This window comes from Macaca thibetana, chromosome 7, assembly GCF_024542745.1.
Source record: "Macaca thibetana thibetana isolate TM-01 chromosome 7, ASM2454274v1, whole genome shotgun sequence".
In the NCBI taxonomy this organism is placed as follows: Eukaryota; Metazoa; Chordata; class Mammalia; order Primates; family Cercopithecidae; genus Macaca; species Macaca thibetana.
In genome coordinates this window covers 136,931,973-136,948,773 of record NC_065584.1, presented here as the reverse complement: position 1 = coordinate 136,948,773, position 16,801 = coordinate 136,931,973, and the positions used below count along the sequence as shown (strand labels likewise).

The 16,801-nt window shown below is 35.9% G+C and overlaps 2 protein-coding genes across 15 annotated transcripts in view; both read left to right on the top strand.

Annotated features, from left to right (window-relative positions):
• Positions 1-16,801, top strand: part of ARPP19 (cAMP regulated phosphoprotein 19) — a 974,666-nt gene that overhangs the window by 906,913 nt on the left and 50,952 nt on the right. The window lies entirely within an intron of this gene.
• Positions 1-16,801, top strand: part of ATOSA (atos homolog A) — a 133,314-nt gene that overhangs the window by 100,477 nt on the left and 16,036 nt on the right. For all 9 annotated transcript variants that reach the window (XM_050797926.1, XM_050797924.1, XM_050797928.1 and 6 more), the window contains 5 exons: positions 147-272; positions 1,032-2,844; positions 6,172-6,285; positions 10,466-10,545; positions 11,409-11,517. In XM_050797926.1, coding sequence (XP_050653883.1) covers positions 147-272; positions 1,032-2,844; positions 6,172-6,285; positions 10,466-10,545; positions 11,409-11,517 — 2,242 coding nt within the window. The remainder of the gene's footprint in view (positions 1-146; positions 273-1,031; positions 2,845-6,171; positions 6,286-10,465; positions 10,546-11,408; positions 11,518-16,801) is intronic.

Genomic DNA, 16,801 nt, shown 5'->3' with positions numbered 1-16,801 from the left:
CTTCAAGTGACATCATAAGTGCATTCCTATGCTCTTCAAAGCACAAATCCTGAGTGATAAGTTTATGGATATCAGCTTCTGCCATTCTAAAATTCAGTCATTTTGTACGTGCTTACATTTAAATTATGCTTTGTTACTTCCCTTAGGAATGGTGACCGATTTATTGAAGAGAAGACACTTCTGTTGGCTGTCCGCTCATTTGTGTTTTTTTCTCAGTTAAGTGCGTGGCTGAGTGTTTCTCATGGTGCTATTCCACGAAATATTCTCTACAGGTATGTCTAGGGCCAAAAAAAAAAAAAAGGACAGTGCATATTCAAACACCTTGGTTAGCAACCGAATGGTATTTTACCTTTTAAATGGATTATTTCCTGCAATTCTAAATATAAATGGATAAGATTTACTGAGGTTTTTCAAAACAAGTTAGAGAGATTTAGATTGAATCAGTATAAATTTTGTTTGTTGTATTAAATTTGATATAGAATAATATCAAGAGAACTTTTAAGCTTACTTTAGAGAACCAATGGACTTAATGCTACTATTATAAAGTAGAAAAGTTTTCTGGGCTGCTGAATTTCTGTGTTTTACTTAATTTTTGGCATCTTGGATAATGTTAACAGGCTGTTAACAATTAGCTGTTTAGCTAATTGGCTTTTTAGGCAAATGGCCATGAGATAGGGTGTCTCTTAATCACCTTGCACAATAAAATTAGCTGAATCCATTTATGTACTAGTAATTACAAAGTCCTTTTTTTCTGTTTTAACAAATATTTTTAAATTATAATATTCTTGAGCTTTAATGCTTAAGTGATCTGTGTTCTTAAAAAGGTCGTCTCTTCCAAGCATAAGCTATTGTATTACTTACATTGGTTTTATCAGAATTATATGCATGGTAAAATGGCTAAAAGTAAACCTCAGTGGTAATTAATGCAAACAAAAATAAGTGTATGACTGCTTTACATTTACAATAATATGCAATAATAAGGATATAACCTTTGTAATCCATTAATACAGTATTTTTCTGTGTGATTCTAGAATCAGTGCTGCTGATGTAGACCTACAGTGGAATTTTTCACAGACTCCAATTGAGCATGTGTTTCCTGTTCCTAATGTTTCTCACAATGTTGCCTTGAAAGTCAGTGTTCAGTCCTTGCCCAGACAATCTAATTACCCAGTTTTGACCTGCAGTATTCACACTAATATTGGCCTTTATGAGAAAAGAATTCAACAACATAAACTTAAAACCCATCAGCACCATAATCCAAATGAAGCAGAACAATGTGGTACAAACAGTTCACAGCGTCTGTGTAGCAAACAAACTTGGACCATGACACCTGAAAGTGTATTACATGCAAAAAGTGGCCCAAGTCCAGAATATACTGCAGCTGTCAAAAACGTCAAACTATATCCAGGCACTGGCAGTAAATCTGACCATGGGACATCTCAAGCCAATATTCTGGGCTTTAGTGGTATAGGCGATATAAAATCACATGAAACATCAGTGAGAGCTTTAAAATCATTTTCAATGGTTGATTCCAGTGTCTCTAACCGCCAGAGTTTCTGGCAGTCAGCTGGTGAGACTAACCCTTTAATAGGCTCTTTAATTCAGGAGCGGCAAGAAATCATTGCAAGAATTGCCCAGCATTTGATTCATTGTGATCCAAGCACTTCACATGTTTCTGGACATCCATTTCATACTCAAGAGTCTAGTTCACTCCATTCAAAACTTTCCCGTGTTTCACAAGAAAATGAGAATGTGGGAAAAGGTAAAGAAACTTTCTCCATGTCTTTTGGTAATCCAGAGTTTACCTCCCCAGAAGACAGCAATGAGGGGAAAATTCGACTAAAACCAGAAACTCCTCGAAGTGAAACTTGTATTTCTAATGACTTTTCTTCTCATATGCCTGTTGGAGAGACTAATCCTTTGATAGGCTCTTTACTCCAGGAGCGGCAAGATGTTATTGCAAGGATTGCTCAACACTTGGAGCACATTGATCCAACAGCATCACATATCCCCCGGCCGTCATTCAACATGCATGACTCCAGTTCAGTTGCATCTAAAGTGTTTAGGAGTTCATATGAAGACAAAAATTTGTTGAAGAAAAATAAGGATAAGTCCTCAGTTTCCATTTCTCACACAAAATGTTCCTTGTTAGGAGACACCAGTGATGGGAAAACCTTAGTATCTAATATATGTTTTACTTCTTTTAAAAATAATAGTAAAGAAAAGTGTTCTTTGAAACGTCAAACAAGAAATCAATGTCAGAACAATCCTAGTGAAATCATCCAAAGTACATATCAGGAAACACGGAACAAAAGTTCTAGTTTGTCGACTTCCTCAATTTTGTCTCAGCACAAAGAAAATAACTTAGATTTGACAAGCAGATTTAAGGAGCAAGAAATGAGCAATGGAACTGATAAGCAGTATTCAAATTGCAGCAGTATTGACAAACAGATTTGTACAAATAAGTATAAGGAAAAAATAATAAATGAGAACTATAATCCAAAATTCTTTGGCAATCTTCAATCTGATGATTCAAAGAAAAATGACTCAAAAATAAAAGTTACTGTGTTGGAAATGTCTGAATATTTGAACAAATATGAAAGCATATCCTCAAATAAAGACTCAAAAAGGCCTAAGACATGTGAGCAAAATACTCAACTTAATAGCATAGAGAATTATCTCAATAAAGATAATGAAGGTTTCAAATGTAAAAAGTCAGACCAATTAAAAAATGAACAGGATAAGAAAGAAGATCCAACTAATGAAAAATCCCAAAACTATTCTCAGAGAAGTATACAAGACTGTTTGTCTACGTGTGAGCAACCAAAAAATACAGAGGTATTGGTAAGTAACATCTAATATGTCAAATATAATTCTGAAATATTTGTTATGATTTAAATTTTGTTCACAGGAGATCTAGTTATAAAGTCCCAAGGTTCCATTATCTATAGGACACACAATCTGATACAGCAATAAACCTACAGAACTAGTATTAACATCCTTGCAAATAACCCACTCTCTTAAGAACAAAAAGTAAATGGAGGAAATAAAGATCAGGCTGTTTAAAAACTAGGAAGTGGTACCTTTTTTTAAAGCTATTAATAGGACAGTAATTGTTTTCATGAGGTGTTATGTCTATTATTTAGGTCTTTTAGCTCTGTTCTCCGCCTGCTCCCCCATCTTAAAGGCCTCTTTTTCTTCTAGTCAGAAGCACCCAGGCCAGGCACAGTGACTCACAGCCTATAATCCCAACACTTTGGGAGGCCAAGGCAGAAGATCGCTTGAGCTCAGGAGTTGGAGACCAGCCTGGGCAACATAATGAGACCCTATCTCTACAAAAAAAAAAAATTTAAAAATTAGCTAGGCATGGTGGTACATGCCTGTAGGCCTAGCTATTTGAGAGGCTGAGGTGCGGGAATCACTTGAGCCCAGGAGTTCAAGGTTGCAGTGAGCTATGATTGTCCCATTACATTCCAGCCTGGGTGACAGAGTGAGACCCTGTCTCAAAAAAACAAAAACAGAAAAAAACCAACCAACCAAAAAAAAACACAGAAGCACTCAGCTTTTTAATATTTGATCTGTAATGTCAACAGAATACTATATAATATTTATAAAATATTACTAGGATTTTGTATGTTGCTTGTATATAACGTTCAGTTATATTACATATTAGGTTTCTGCAAAAGTAATTGAAGTTTTTGCCACTGAAAGAAATGGCAAACCTCAATTGCTTTTGCATGAACCTAATAGGATACTTGGTTCTTTGTGGTACTTCACCATATGGGACAGGTAGGACAGTTATGAGGAAACTGGGACTCAAAGAGAATAACTGACATACCAGTAGCTGTACAAAGTCCTTAGTGATTCAACTGGCACCCTCACCCCAGTCTCTTGACTCCTAATCCAGGCTCCTTTCTACTACCTGACAATAATCAAGGACAAATTTGTGGACTATACAAGTCCTTGGTTCATCCCTCCTGTTGAGAAAACAAATTAATCCCTCCTGCTGCCCTTTTTTGTTTATTTCAGCACTTACAAACAATTCTTGGAGTGTAAACAAGAGTCAGAAATCAAATTTGTATTAGCTTAATGTATTATTTGTTAGCAGGTCCGACCCAATATTAGCGGTGTACCGATTGTGCTATGCCATTGGTCAGTTAATGACTTTCAAATTGTCTATAGGGAAATCACCAAGCTACTGGTCAAAACACCTGAGTTCTAGTCCTGGCTTCACAGTTTAGTCCTTGAGTGACTATAAATAAGTCATATTACTTCTAAAAACCTGTTTCCTCAATTTTACAAGACTCATGATTAATATCTTTTGCCTTAGAGCAGTGATAAACAATTTATAAATATTTTGTAGTCCTTAATGTACTATATACATAAAAGATATTTTAAGTTATTTTCATTTTATTTGATTTCCTACCGAACTACCTTTTAATTTCTAAAAATCATTAGGCTCCACTTTCCTTTACTTTTCCAAGCAGTATCTCAATTATATGGAAAACTTCTTAAGTACCTTGATCCAAGTCTAAATGACCTTGGTTTGTCTTTTTTATCACTCAAATTCGTTTTTCTGGACATTTCAAAATTATGCCATGTTTCCAGTTTATATTTTTCTTCCGAAGATCTCGCCCTAACATGGGGTTTAATCAAATGGTAGTTTCCAATTTTCTAAAAGCATAATTGTCACAAAAACCTACACTGGCCTTAAGAATATTCGGTTCTTTTGATCCTGTTATCTAATAGGGAGGCTTAACCCTGGCCATGGTATTTTTCAAGCCCACTAAAATTCATTTTTTTCATGTACCTGTTTTAAATATAATAAACAGTTTACTGTGCGCCCCATCTGAATATTTTACACATGTTGACTTACTTAATCCCTCTCACTTTGATATGAGATTAAGTGATTTTACTAACTCCAGTTTACAAATGAGGACCTTGAGCTAGGGAAATTACATAACTTGCCCAGGTCACAAAGCTAATAAATGGTAGAGCCAAGACCCAGAATAGTATTTTATAATTTTTATTCATGTAATTTTTATGAATTTCTGATCTTTGGGTATAAACTTGTCCAGTCCTTAAGAATTAACCTATTTCTTGTATCACATCAAAAACATAGTGCTGTGACTGCATTATATATAATTTTAAATTTACAGTGTTTCTTATATTTCTATATGATGTTCCACCAAATTATATCATCTGAAAATGGTTTTAATATTGACATAGTTTTATATTTTTCATTATACTAGTATTTATATAATATACTAACATTATACTAATTTTTCCTGTGAGTACAGTAGTCACCCCTTATCCATGGTTTCCTTTCCATGGTTTCAGTTTACTCATGGTCAACCAGGTCAGAAAATAGGTGAATACAGTACAATAAGATACTTTGAAAGAGAGAAAGACTACATTCACACATAACTTTTATTACATCATATTATTATAATTGTATTTTATTATTACTAATCTCTTATTGTACCTAATTTATAAATTAAACTTTAGGATAGGTATGTATAGGAAAATATATATATATTGTTTGGTACTACACGTGATTTCAGGCATCCACTGGGGTTCATGGGATATATCCCCTGAGCATAAGAGGGGACTACCATAGTAGTTTTTTCACAAATTGAAATAATCAAATATTAGCTTGCTAGATGATAAATTCTGAACAAACATGAACATATAAGGCATTTACATTTGGACATATTTTCTTTAGAACTTAATTCAACATATTACAATAACCATTTTAGACATTATTTTCCAATTGAAATATATATATTGTGTGTAAACATAAGATGTAGATATACAGGTTGAGCATCCCAAATTTGAAATGTTCCAAAATCCCAAACTTTTTAATTGCTGACAAGGTGCTCAAAGGAGATTTTCATTGGAACGTTTCAGATTTGGGATTTTTGCATTTGGGGTGCTTAACCGGTGAAGTATATAGGATGCAAGTATTCCAAAATTAGAAAAAAAATCCAAACTTCTAAACACTTCTAGTCCCCAAGTATTTTGGATAAGGGATATCCCACTTGTATATCACCAACTTCACCAGCAATACCTCAGAATGTGTTAGGAACGAGTCTAAAAATGAAAAAGCTGTCCACATTCTTTAAATGGTATTTAAATATTACAATTAAAATCTAATTATTTTCCTAACAGAGGACTACACTGAAACATTCAAATGTCTGGCGAAAACATAATTTTCATTCCTTGGATGGAACTTCAACCAGAGCCTTTCATCCTCAAACTGGTTTGCCTCTTCTTTCAAGCCCTGTAAGCATTTTTTTTTTCTTATCTCATGCTTAGAACTTGCACACATCTGAAAGGTTTACAAATAATTTCATTCGAATTTTAATTGAAAAAATTTAAATATCTTTAAATTTCCAGTTATGAAACATTTTATTTTTTGATCACACATTTAACAGCTATGTGATAATACAGGGAAAGACAAAAATGTGAATAAAAATGAAATGTATTAGAGTTATAAAATTTCTCTGAAATTCTTTTGCCTAACATTTTAACTGTTACTAGACGTGAAAAAAGCAAAAACCATCAAGTGGATTTGTATCTTACTGATGCCACTAACTGGGTCATCTGCAAGTTAAATCTATTGCTGTTTTTGATTTGGAATCCCTTCACTTAATCATCTTGAGACATATAAATCTGTCCACTCCTCAATTACAAATAGATTTACAGATCTGAGTGCAGTGGTTAAAAGCATCACTTTGGAGTCACATTGACTTCCCCCTAGTTATGCGACACAGTCTCTTGGAGTCTCAGTTTCCTCATATGTAAATCAGGATGATAATGTCTACCTTAGTGTTGTGAGGATGGTTAGTATCATCCCTCTTTCATGTAAGCAGTCAGTAGTTAGTTGGTATGGCTACCATTTCAGTTAAACTTGAGGTAAGCAGTAAATTGTGTAGCAGAACTAAAAATCCTTTTAATTTGCTACAAACGTATTTTTAGTTGTATGTGTTTTTTAGTAACTAGAAAAATACAGTATCTTGTGTATGTTCAAAAAATAATTATTGGACAATAGACGCAGAATTTAAATGTATAACGTGGACCTCAGGCTTCTATTTTAGAAAAATTAAAGTCCAAACAACTTTTAAAAAATTCCAAATGGTTTTTGCTGTTTTTTTTTAAAAATTCTTATGGGTACATAATAGTTGTATATATTTGGCCGGGTGTGGTGGCTCAAGCCTGTAATCCCAGCACTTTGGGAGTCCGAGACGGGTGGATCACGAGGTCAGGAGATCGAGACCATCCTGGCTAACACGGTGAAACCCCATCTCTACTAAAAAATGCAAAAAACTAGCCGGGCGAGGTGGCGGGCACCTGTAGTCCCAGCTACTCGGGAGGCTGAGGCGGGAGAATGGCGTGAACCCGGGAGGCGGAGCTTGCAGCGAGCTGAGATCCGGCCACTGCACTCCAGCCTGGGCGACAGAGCGAGACTCCGTCTCAAAAAAAAAAAAAATAGTTGTATATATTTATAAAGTACGTGTGATGTTTTGATACAGGCATACAATGTGTAATGATCAATTCGGGGTAAATGGATTATCCATCACTTCAAGCCTTTATCATTTCTTTATGTTAGGAACCTTCCTATTTCACTCTTATTTTTAAATATACAATAAATTATTGTTAACTATAGTCACCCTGTTATGCTACCAAATACTAGATCTTATTCATTGTATCCAACAGTGTTTTTGAACCTATTAACCATTCCCACTGTATCCCTGCTTCCTCACAACTCTTCCAAGCCTCTGGCAACCATCCTTATACCCTTTATCTTCATTAGTTCAATTGTTTTTGTTAAGCTCCCCCATATGAGTGAGAACATGGAATATCTGTCTTTCTTGCCTGGCCTATTTCACTTAGCATAATGTCCTTCAGCTTCGTTCATATTGTTGCAAATGACAGGATTTCATTCCTTGTGTGGCTGAATAATATTCCATTGTGTATATACTACATTTTCTTTATTCATTCATCTATTGATGGACACTTAGGTTGCTTCCATATCTTGGCTGTTGCAAATGGTGCTGCAGTAAACATTGGAGTGCAGCTCTCTCTTTAATATACTAATTTCCCTTTTTTTTCCTTAAGATATATGCCCAGCAGTGGGATTGCTGGGTCATATGGTAGTTCTGTTTTTCGTTTTTTGAGGAACTTCCATAGTCTTCTCCGCAGCGGCTATACTAATTTACATTCCCACTAATAGTGTATGAGGGTTTCCCTTTTGTTCCATTCTTTTCAGCATCCATTATTGTCTGTCTTTTGGATAAGAGTCATTGTAACTGGAGTGAGACAACATCTCGTTATGGTTTTAATATGCATTTCTCTGGTTAGTGGCATTGAGCATTTTTTTATATACCTGTTGGGCATTTCCATGTTGTCTTTTGAGAAACGTCTGTTCAGATTTTTTTTGTCCATTTTAAAATAAAAACTCCAAATGTTTGACCTACCTGTGCGGTGATTTAAAATGCCCAAGAGATCAGGGAAAAAATTTTCAGCGTCTTGCTAGTGTAAAAAGCACCACAGACTTCTGGTCAATATGGTGGACTGAGTCAATATAGGAAGACACTTGGCCCTTCCCCCCACAGAGATTCTAGAAGAGGTATAATAACTTCCAAATGCATAACGTTGTGTAAGAGCAAGAAAGAAAAATTCCCAAGGAGTAACCTGGGTCAAATTTTGCTCCGCTAGGATATTTGAACCTAAAATAGCACTAGGGTTCAATGCCCCTGCTGAGACAGGAGTCAAGGCTGAAAGTCTGTAACAATCTTAGCTGAGACCAGATTCTTCATAAAGCCAGGCACAGGGAAGACTGGCCTTCTCTAAATGAGAGAGGGGGAAAAAATATCCATCTATTTACTCAGGGGTGGAGTACATGGGAGGAAAGGAAGCACCCGAAAGAAATTGTACCTAAATCTAAGCCACACATAGTAGGGGTTCTGAATTTATGCTACCTGTGAGATTCAGAGATGTCTAGCTAAGAAATAGCCATAAAAACTAAAGAACCCATGAAATCCATTTAGTATTAGTAGGGGAAACATGAAACTATCCCACATCTATAACCCAGGGCAGCAAAGATTTATTTTTATGGAAGATACCTCTTACTGAAGATGATCTTAGAGGAAAAAAAAATTACAGAGCACCTTAAAAGAATCAGCAGGAGCAAGAAATGGAAGGATGCACGTATAGGAACTCTGTTACCAGAGCAACTTGAGAGTTAAAAACTCTTTTAAGTGTTCTGGGAGAGAAATGAAGGCAAAGATAGGGAATTTAGATGAAAGAACATGGATTTGAACTAAATAGAAATTCTAGATATGAAAAATACATGAAGTGTATACACACACTTGCATACGCATACAGATGAATTAAACAGCAGACTAGGATCAACTCAATAGAGATTTTGTGAGTGGACGGACAAATATTTAGGAAGCACCTAGAATGAAGCACAAAGAGGAAGAGAAATAGTAAAACACGAAAAAGCCATAAAGAAAAGAGAATGAGATGTTCAATGTAAGTCTGGTAGAAGTTTAAAAGGAAAGACTAAATAGAATAAGAAAATGCAATATTAGAAATGAAGGTAGAGAACTTTGCAGAATTGAAGACATGAGGATTTAGATTGAAAATTTCACAATTAAGTTCTGACTACAGTAAATAACATGGTGCACTTGTACAGCTCTCCAAAATGTTGAGGTGGTTTAAATTTTCAGTGTCATCTGTCTCTTCAGTCACCAATTAGACCAGAGAGTCAGGTACACATATTTAATATTCTAGAAACGAAACTGTCTAACTTGTATGTTGTATATGATTTTACCTTTAATTAACATTTAGGTATTTTAGGATATTTTGAGCTAGGTGGTGTTTTGCTTTAAATGTAATCTGGTATACAATGATGGTTGAAAACCTAGGAGTGTAGTACTTTTCAAATCTATTCTCTGTAAAACATAGGATTCTTGGAAATGTTGCAGTAGGTGGAATGGGCAAAGAGTGGGCAGTGCTGGCGGGACCTCAGGCTCCTATCTGTATTTTTGTTTTTTTGGTTTTTTTCCTTTTTATTTTAAAGTTGGAAGTGTTTTCCACCTCCCCAAAAAATAGAGAAGTATATAAAAAAGCAAAATATTCTTTATACTATATATTGGAATTCCATGCAATTTTTTCCATGTTTTTCCAAACAGGTTTTGGAAAAAACTGTTTCTGCTTCTTAAAAAATCAAAACATGGTAAAAGTGCTTTTATTAATCATCTGTTTTTTCAACACTAGTTAATAAAGTAAAAATAAGAACAATATGTAATGAACAGCATGATTTTAAATAAGCTATTATAGGAGAAGTTGTAGTATTTCAAAGATATGCTTAAATTTCATTTAAAAACTCTTTTATCAATTCGAGAAAGAAATTACGGTTTTTTTTTAATATCACAAATGATCATTTTGACTTTAGGTTCCTCAGAGAAAAACACAATCAGGTTGCTTTGATCTGGATTCTTCATTACTGCATCTGAAAAGCTTCTCATCTAAAAGGTATTTATCTCAAAATTCATTTGTGTGTTTCAAACAGAATTTCACAAAATTCTGGTCTTTAACAATAAATAATGTTGATTCTAAAAATCAGAATTGTAACAGGAATCTTATTTACAGCATGATACCATGTACACACACAGTTATTAAGGATGAGTGTGGAAGAAATTAAGGCAGTGAGTAGCAACTATATAGTGGTCATCATAATGAACTCTTACATTGGTTTTAACATTTAAATGGTTTTATATATTTCTAGTTACTAACCTCTACTACCTTTCACTCTTTCAGGGGGGAAAAAAAACAACCCTGGCCATTTTTTTCCCTGTTGGCAAATAATACTCTGATTATATTCTTTAGTGACAAAATTTTGCCCTTGTATTCTCATACTTAAAATAAGATTGATATAGAAGTCTGAATTATTATTTATTTCCAGTAGATGCCACTATGTGATATGTTCTAAATTCCACCTCGAAATCTTTTAGGATATGTGTATGTGTGTTTATAAAATATTGTAACAAAGATAAAATCTTATTGGGAATTTTAAACTTGAAATTTTACATTGTAAAATTTGGTAACATTAATATGGTAGTTTGAGTAGGATTGTTCAGATTTTCCTAATTTTGTACATAATATTATGTACAAAGTAATAATATTGTGCCTTGGCTTGGTGGCTCACACCTGTAATCCCCAGCACTTTGGGAGGCTGAGGCAGGAGCATTGCCTGAAGCCAGGAGTTTGAGGCTGTAATGAGCTATGATGGTGCCACTGTACTCCAGCCTGGGTAACAGAGTGAGACCCTGTGTCAAGATTAAAAAAATAAAGTATTGTGGCTAATGTGTTCTTTTGCTGATTTGTTTTTCTAATAGTCCTCGACCATGTTTAAACATTGAAGATGATCCAGATATTCATGAAAAACCATTTTTGAGTTCTAGTGCTCCACCTATAACAAGTCTTAGTCTCCTAGGAAATTTTGAGGTAATGTGCTTTGAAACTGTTTTTTAAATGAAAATTTTATACCCTAGGTTCCAGGATGTCATTTTATGTCTTTAACTTTGGTTGTGAAAAAGAAATAAATAATTGTCTTTTTTCAAGCCTTGAAATCTTTTTACTTTATTTTCACAAGAAGGGAAGTCAGAATTGTTGGCACTGACATCTTAGATTTGGGTAGCTGATAGTGGAGAAGAGAAGACCTGGTGAAATTAGGTTGAATTGAGGAATCTCGTACTTAAGCCAGGAGGATAGATTTGGCTACATCTTCTTACGTGGTAAAATTGGGTCTAGGACCCAGAGAAAATAATGGGGGACTATTAGCAGCCTCTTCATAATCAGGAAAGTTGATTTACAAAACCAAACGGTTCTCTGTACTTTATTTGCAACTTCTTTGTAAATCTACAGCTATTCTAAAGTAACAAGGTTATTTTTTAAAAATTCAAATAAAGATTTCTGATGTGTTTACTCCCAATATTTTACTTGGGGTCAAGTAGAAATCATGGGTTTCAATTGTCTGTAATTAGAAATCAGCTTAACCTTAAACATGAACGTGTAAATGACATTTTTGAAGTGATTTTAACTGGTGAGTTTTTTTAGGGGAAAATAATTAAAATTTTGTGTTTTTAAGATAGTTTTACAGGGGTTGTGTTTTGATATATTAACCATTTGCTTTATAACTATTTTACTAGTGAAGCTATCTTTCAAAGTTTTAGTGGGAATGAAAAGATATTTCATGGTAAGTAAGTCTTTTCCATGTCACTTCCAAGGTATCAGTTCAAAGATGTCAAGCTTTCTATTCCTCTTTGTCATCAAATTAAAAGTGCATAGGCCATTGTGAGGGTCAGGTGGCTCTGCAGCCTTTGTACTACAAGAAATTTTTTTTATTGCTCCTTTTGAGGCATGCATGTACTGCAAAAAATGTATAAGGGAAAAAGAAAGCAGTCTGATATGTGAAAAGTTTAGAAAAGGGAGTGTGTTAGGCTGTTTTTGCATTGCTATAAAGAAATGCCAGAGGCTGGATAATTTTTTTTTTTTTTTTTTTTTTTTTTTTGAGACGGAGTCTCGCTCTGTCACCCAGGCTGGAGTGCAGTGGCCGGATCTCAGCTCACTGCAAGCTCCGCCTCCCGGGTTCACGCCATTCTCCTGCCTCAGCCTCCCGAGTAGCTGGGACTACAGGCGCCCGCCACCTCGCTCGGCTAGCTTTTTGTATTTTTTTAGTAGAGACGGTGTTTCACCGTGTTAGCCAGGATGGTCTCGATCTCCTGACCTCGTGATCCGCCCGTCTCGGCCTCCCAAAGTGCTGGGATTACAGGCTTGAGCCACCGCGCCCAGCCGAGGCTGGATAATTTTTAAGAAAAGAGGTTTATTGGCCGGGCGCGGTGGCTCAATCCTGTAATCCCAGCACTTTGGGAGGCCGAGACGGGCGGATCACGAGGTCAGGAGATCGAGACCATCCTGGCTAACACGGTGAAACCCCGTCTCTACTAAAAAATACAAAAAACTAGCCGGGCGAGGTGGCGGGCAACTGTAGTCCCAGCTACTCGAGAGGCTGAGGCAGGAGAATGGCATAAACCCAGGAGGCGGAGCTTGCAGTGAGCTGAGATCCGGCCACTGCACTCCAGCCTGGGCCACAAAGCGAGACTCCGTCTCAAAAAAAAAAAAAAAAAAAAAAAAAAAAAAAAAAAAAAGAAAAGAGGTTTATTGGCTCACAGTTCTGCAGGCTTTACATGAAGCATGGTGCTGGCATCTGCTTCTGATGAGGCCTCGGGGAACCTTTACTTATGGTAGTAGGCACAGCGGGAGCAGGCAAATCATATGGTGAGAGCAGGAGCAAGAGAGCGAGGGGGGAGGTGCCATATGCTTTTAAACAACCAGATCTTGTAAGAACCTACTATTGCAAGGACGGAACCAAGCCGTTCGTGAAGGATCCACCTCCGTGACCGAAATAGCTCCTACCAGGCCTCCACCTTCAACATTGGGGATTACATTTCAACATGAGATTTGAAGGAGACAATATGCAAACCATATCAGGGAAGATAGTTAAAAATCAGTACACAGTTTTTTTCAGAGGATTCTATTTGTGCAGATATACATACATTTTTCAAGTGACTTAAGGAAGAAATAGAGATGCTCTGAGACTGTCCAACCCATAGGTCTTATTTATAACGAATTTGATGTTTTCTTAAGTAAATTACAGAAGATATTTCCTCAGCTTAGCGAATTTGACATTCTGTGCAATAAAGGATGGGGTTAGACTTGAGTCACTAAAATGACACATTAGACTTGTTTAGTGAAAACAGGGAAAGTCTTATCCCTGTAATGTTGTTGGGGGAAATCATCATCCTTAGACATTATTTGTGGGGCATTAGGTGGAGTCTGGAAATACATGGACACAGAATAACACCCAAATAGTCTAATAGCTAATAGTCACCTTTTCTTGCCACCATTTAGAGCAAGCTTGTCCAGCTTGGGGGCTAGGACAGCTTTGAATGCAGCCCGACACAAATTCATAAACTTTCTTAAAATGTTGTTAGATTTTTTTTGTGATTTTTATTAGGCTCATCAGCTATTGTTAATGTGTGGGTATATGTATCTACCTATCTATATATAGAGAGAGAGAGAGAGATTTTTTTTTTTCTTTTTGAGGCAGTCTCACTCTGTTCCCCAGGTCTGGGTGCAATGGCGCAACCTTGGCCCACTGCAACCTCTGCCTCCCAGGTTCAAGCAGTTCTCCTGCCTCAGCCTCCCAAGTAACTGGGATTACAGGAACACACCACCATGCCCAGCTAATTTTTGTATTTTCAGTAGAGACGACTTTCACCATGCTGGTCAGGCTGGTCTCGAACTCTTGACCTCAGGTGATCCACCTGCCTCAGCCTCCCAAAGTGCTGGGATTACAGGCATAAGCCACCATGCCCAACCAGTGTTAGTATACTTTACATGTGGCCCAAGACAATTCATATTTTACATATGCCCCAAGTCAATTCTTCTTCCAGTGTGGCCCAGGGAAGCCAAAAGATTGGACACCCCTGATTTAGAGTTTTCTACTGCAAAACCTTGTCATCATCCATTCAATTCATCTGTCCTGTGATTTTCTTCAGTCAGTTCAGTCAAGCATAATACAACCATTGGAAATGAGTTATTTTTCCTATATGAGGGAATCTTAGTGCTTTCTGTCAGTATAAAATAGCTTGTATATTCTAGAATTTTATATAAATACAGTCACACAGTATGTACTCTTAGGGGGGTGGCTTGTGGATTTATTTAACTCAGTGTCATTTTTTTAAGATAATCCGTGTTGTCCTGTGTATCAAGAGTTCATTCATTTTTAATGCTGTTGTATGGATAGACCACAGTTTGTTTATTCATTCACCTGATTTTAGACATTTGGGTTGTCACCAGTTTGGGGTTATTAAAAATAAAGCTGCTATAAACATTTGTGTATGAATTTTTATGTGAACATAAATTTTCATTTCACTTGGGTAATTACCCAGAATAGGAGAGGAGAGGAGAGAATAGAGTAGAGTAGAGTAGAGTAGAGTAGAGTAGAGTAGAGTAGAGTAGGTAATAGGATAGATGTATGTTTAACTCTTAAGAAACTGCCAAGCTATTTTCAAAAGTGATTATACCATTTTAATTTGCATCAGCATTGTATGAGAGTTCTAGTTCTTCCACATCTTTACCAGTGTTTGCAATGATCAGTCGTTTTCACCTTAATTATTGTGGTTTTAATTTGTATTTCCCTGATGACTTGATGTTGAGCCTCTTTTCCTGCACTTATTTGCCAAATAAGCATATATGTTTTCCAAGTCTGAAGTTTGGCTGTACATTTTTGTGACAGTGTCTTTACAAGAGTAAAAGATTTTAAGTTTTTTGATGTCTAATTTAGTAACATTTTCTTTAATGAATCTTACTTTGTGATGTTGAATCTAAAAAAACATTGCCTAGCCCAAGGCTTCTTTACACTAGTACTGTTGACATTTGAGTTAGATAATTCTTCTGAAGGGCTGTGTGTGCTTTGTGGGGTGTTTAGCAGAATCTCTGGCCTCTACCCACTTGATTCCAATAGTACCCCCGTTTCCAGTTCTAGTAACCAAAAATGTCTTCATATATTACCATATATCCCCTGGGTGAGAACCACTGGCTCAACCCAAGGTCACAAAGCTTTTTTTCTGTTTTCTTCTGAAAGTTTGTGTTAGCTCGTATGTTTAGATCTGTGATCTATTTTGAGTTGATTTTTACATGATAGGAGCTGTGCAGTCAAGGTTCCCTTTTTTATGCTATGGATGTTCAATTTTCTAGTCTTGAAATCAGGTAATGTGAGTCCTAACTTTATTGTTTTTTTCTCAGAATTGCTTAAACCATTTTAGCTCCTTTGTTTTTTCATATAAATTTTAGAATCAGCTTGTCTATTTCCACAAAATAGCCTGCTGAGATTTTGTTTGGCTTACTTTAATATAGATCAATTGGAGGAAAATTGACATCTTAAAAATATAAAGTCTTTCAGTCCATGAAATCTATTTATTTAGATATTCTTTTATTTCTTTCATCAGTGTTTTATAGATTTTAGCATGCATATCTCAGACATCTTTTTTTTTAAAAAATAGGGGTAGGGACTTTTCTCTGTTACCCAGGCTGGAGTGTAGCTGCGTGATCATACCTCATTGCAACCTCGATCTCCTGGGTTGAAGCATTCATCCCACATCAGCGTCCCGAATAGCTAGGACTCCACACTTGCACCAACACACCCAGCTAATTTTTTAAAAAATTTTTGTAGAAATAGGACCTTGCTGTGTTTGCACAGGCTTTTCATAAACTCCTGGCCTCAAGCAGTCTGCTCACCTCAGTCTCCCCAGCTGCTGGGATTACAAGTGTGAGCCACCACGCCTAGCCCAGATTTTTGATATATTTTTGTAGATGTATACCTAAGTATTTCATGTTTTCTGGGATATTGTAACTTAAAAATTGTCAATTTTTCATTGCTAGTATTTTTAAATGTATGTGTGTGTGTTATCTATAAAAAATCAGTGATCTTGTTCAACTCATTAATTTCAGTAGATTTTTAAAAATAATCCTTGGGATTTTTCTACACAGACAGTCTTGTGCTCTATAAATAGGGATAGTTTTGGCTTTTTATTTTCATGCCGTTTTTTTTTTTCTTGTCATACTGAACTGAGTGGGGCCTAGCATATATGCTTGTATATTAAATTTACAAAAATCTAAATTATCTCAGATAGAGTCAACAACTAATATTGGTCATTTGCCTTAA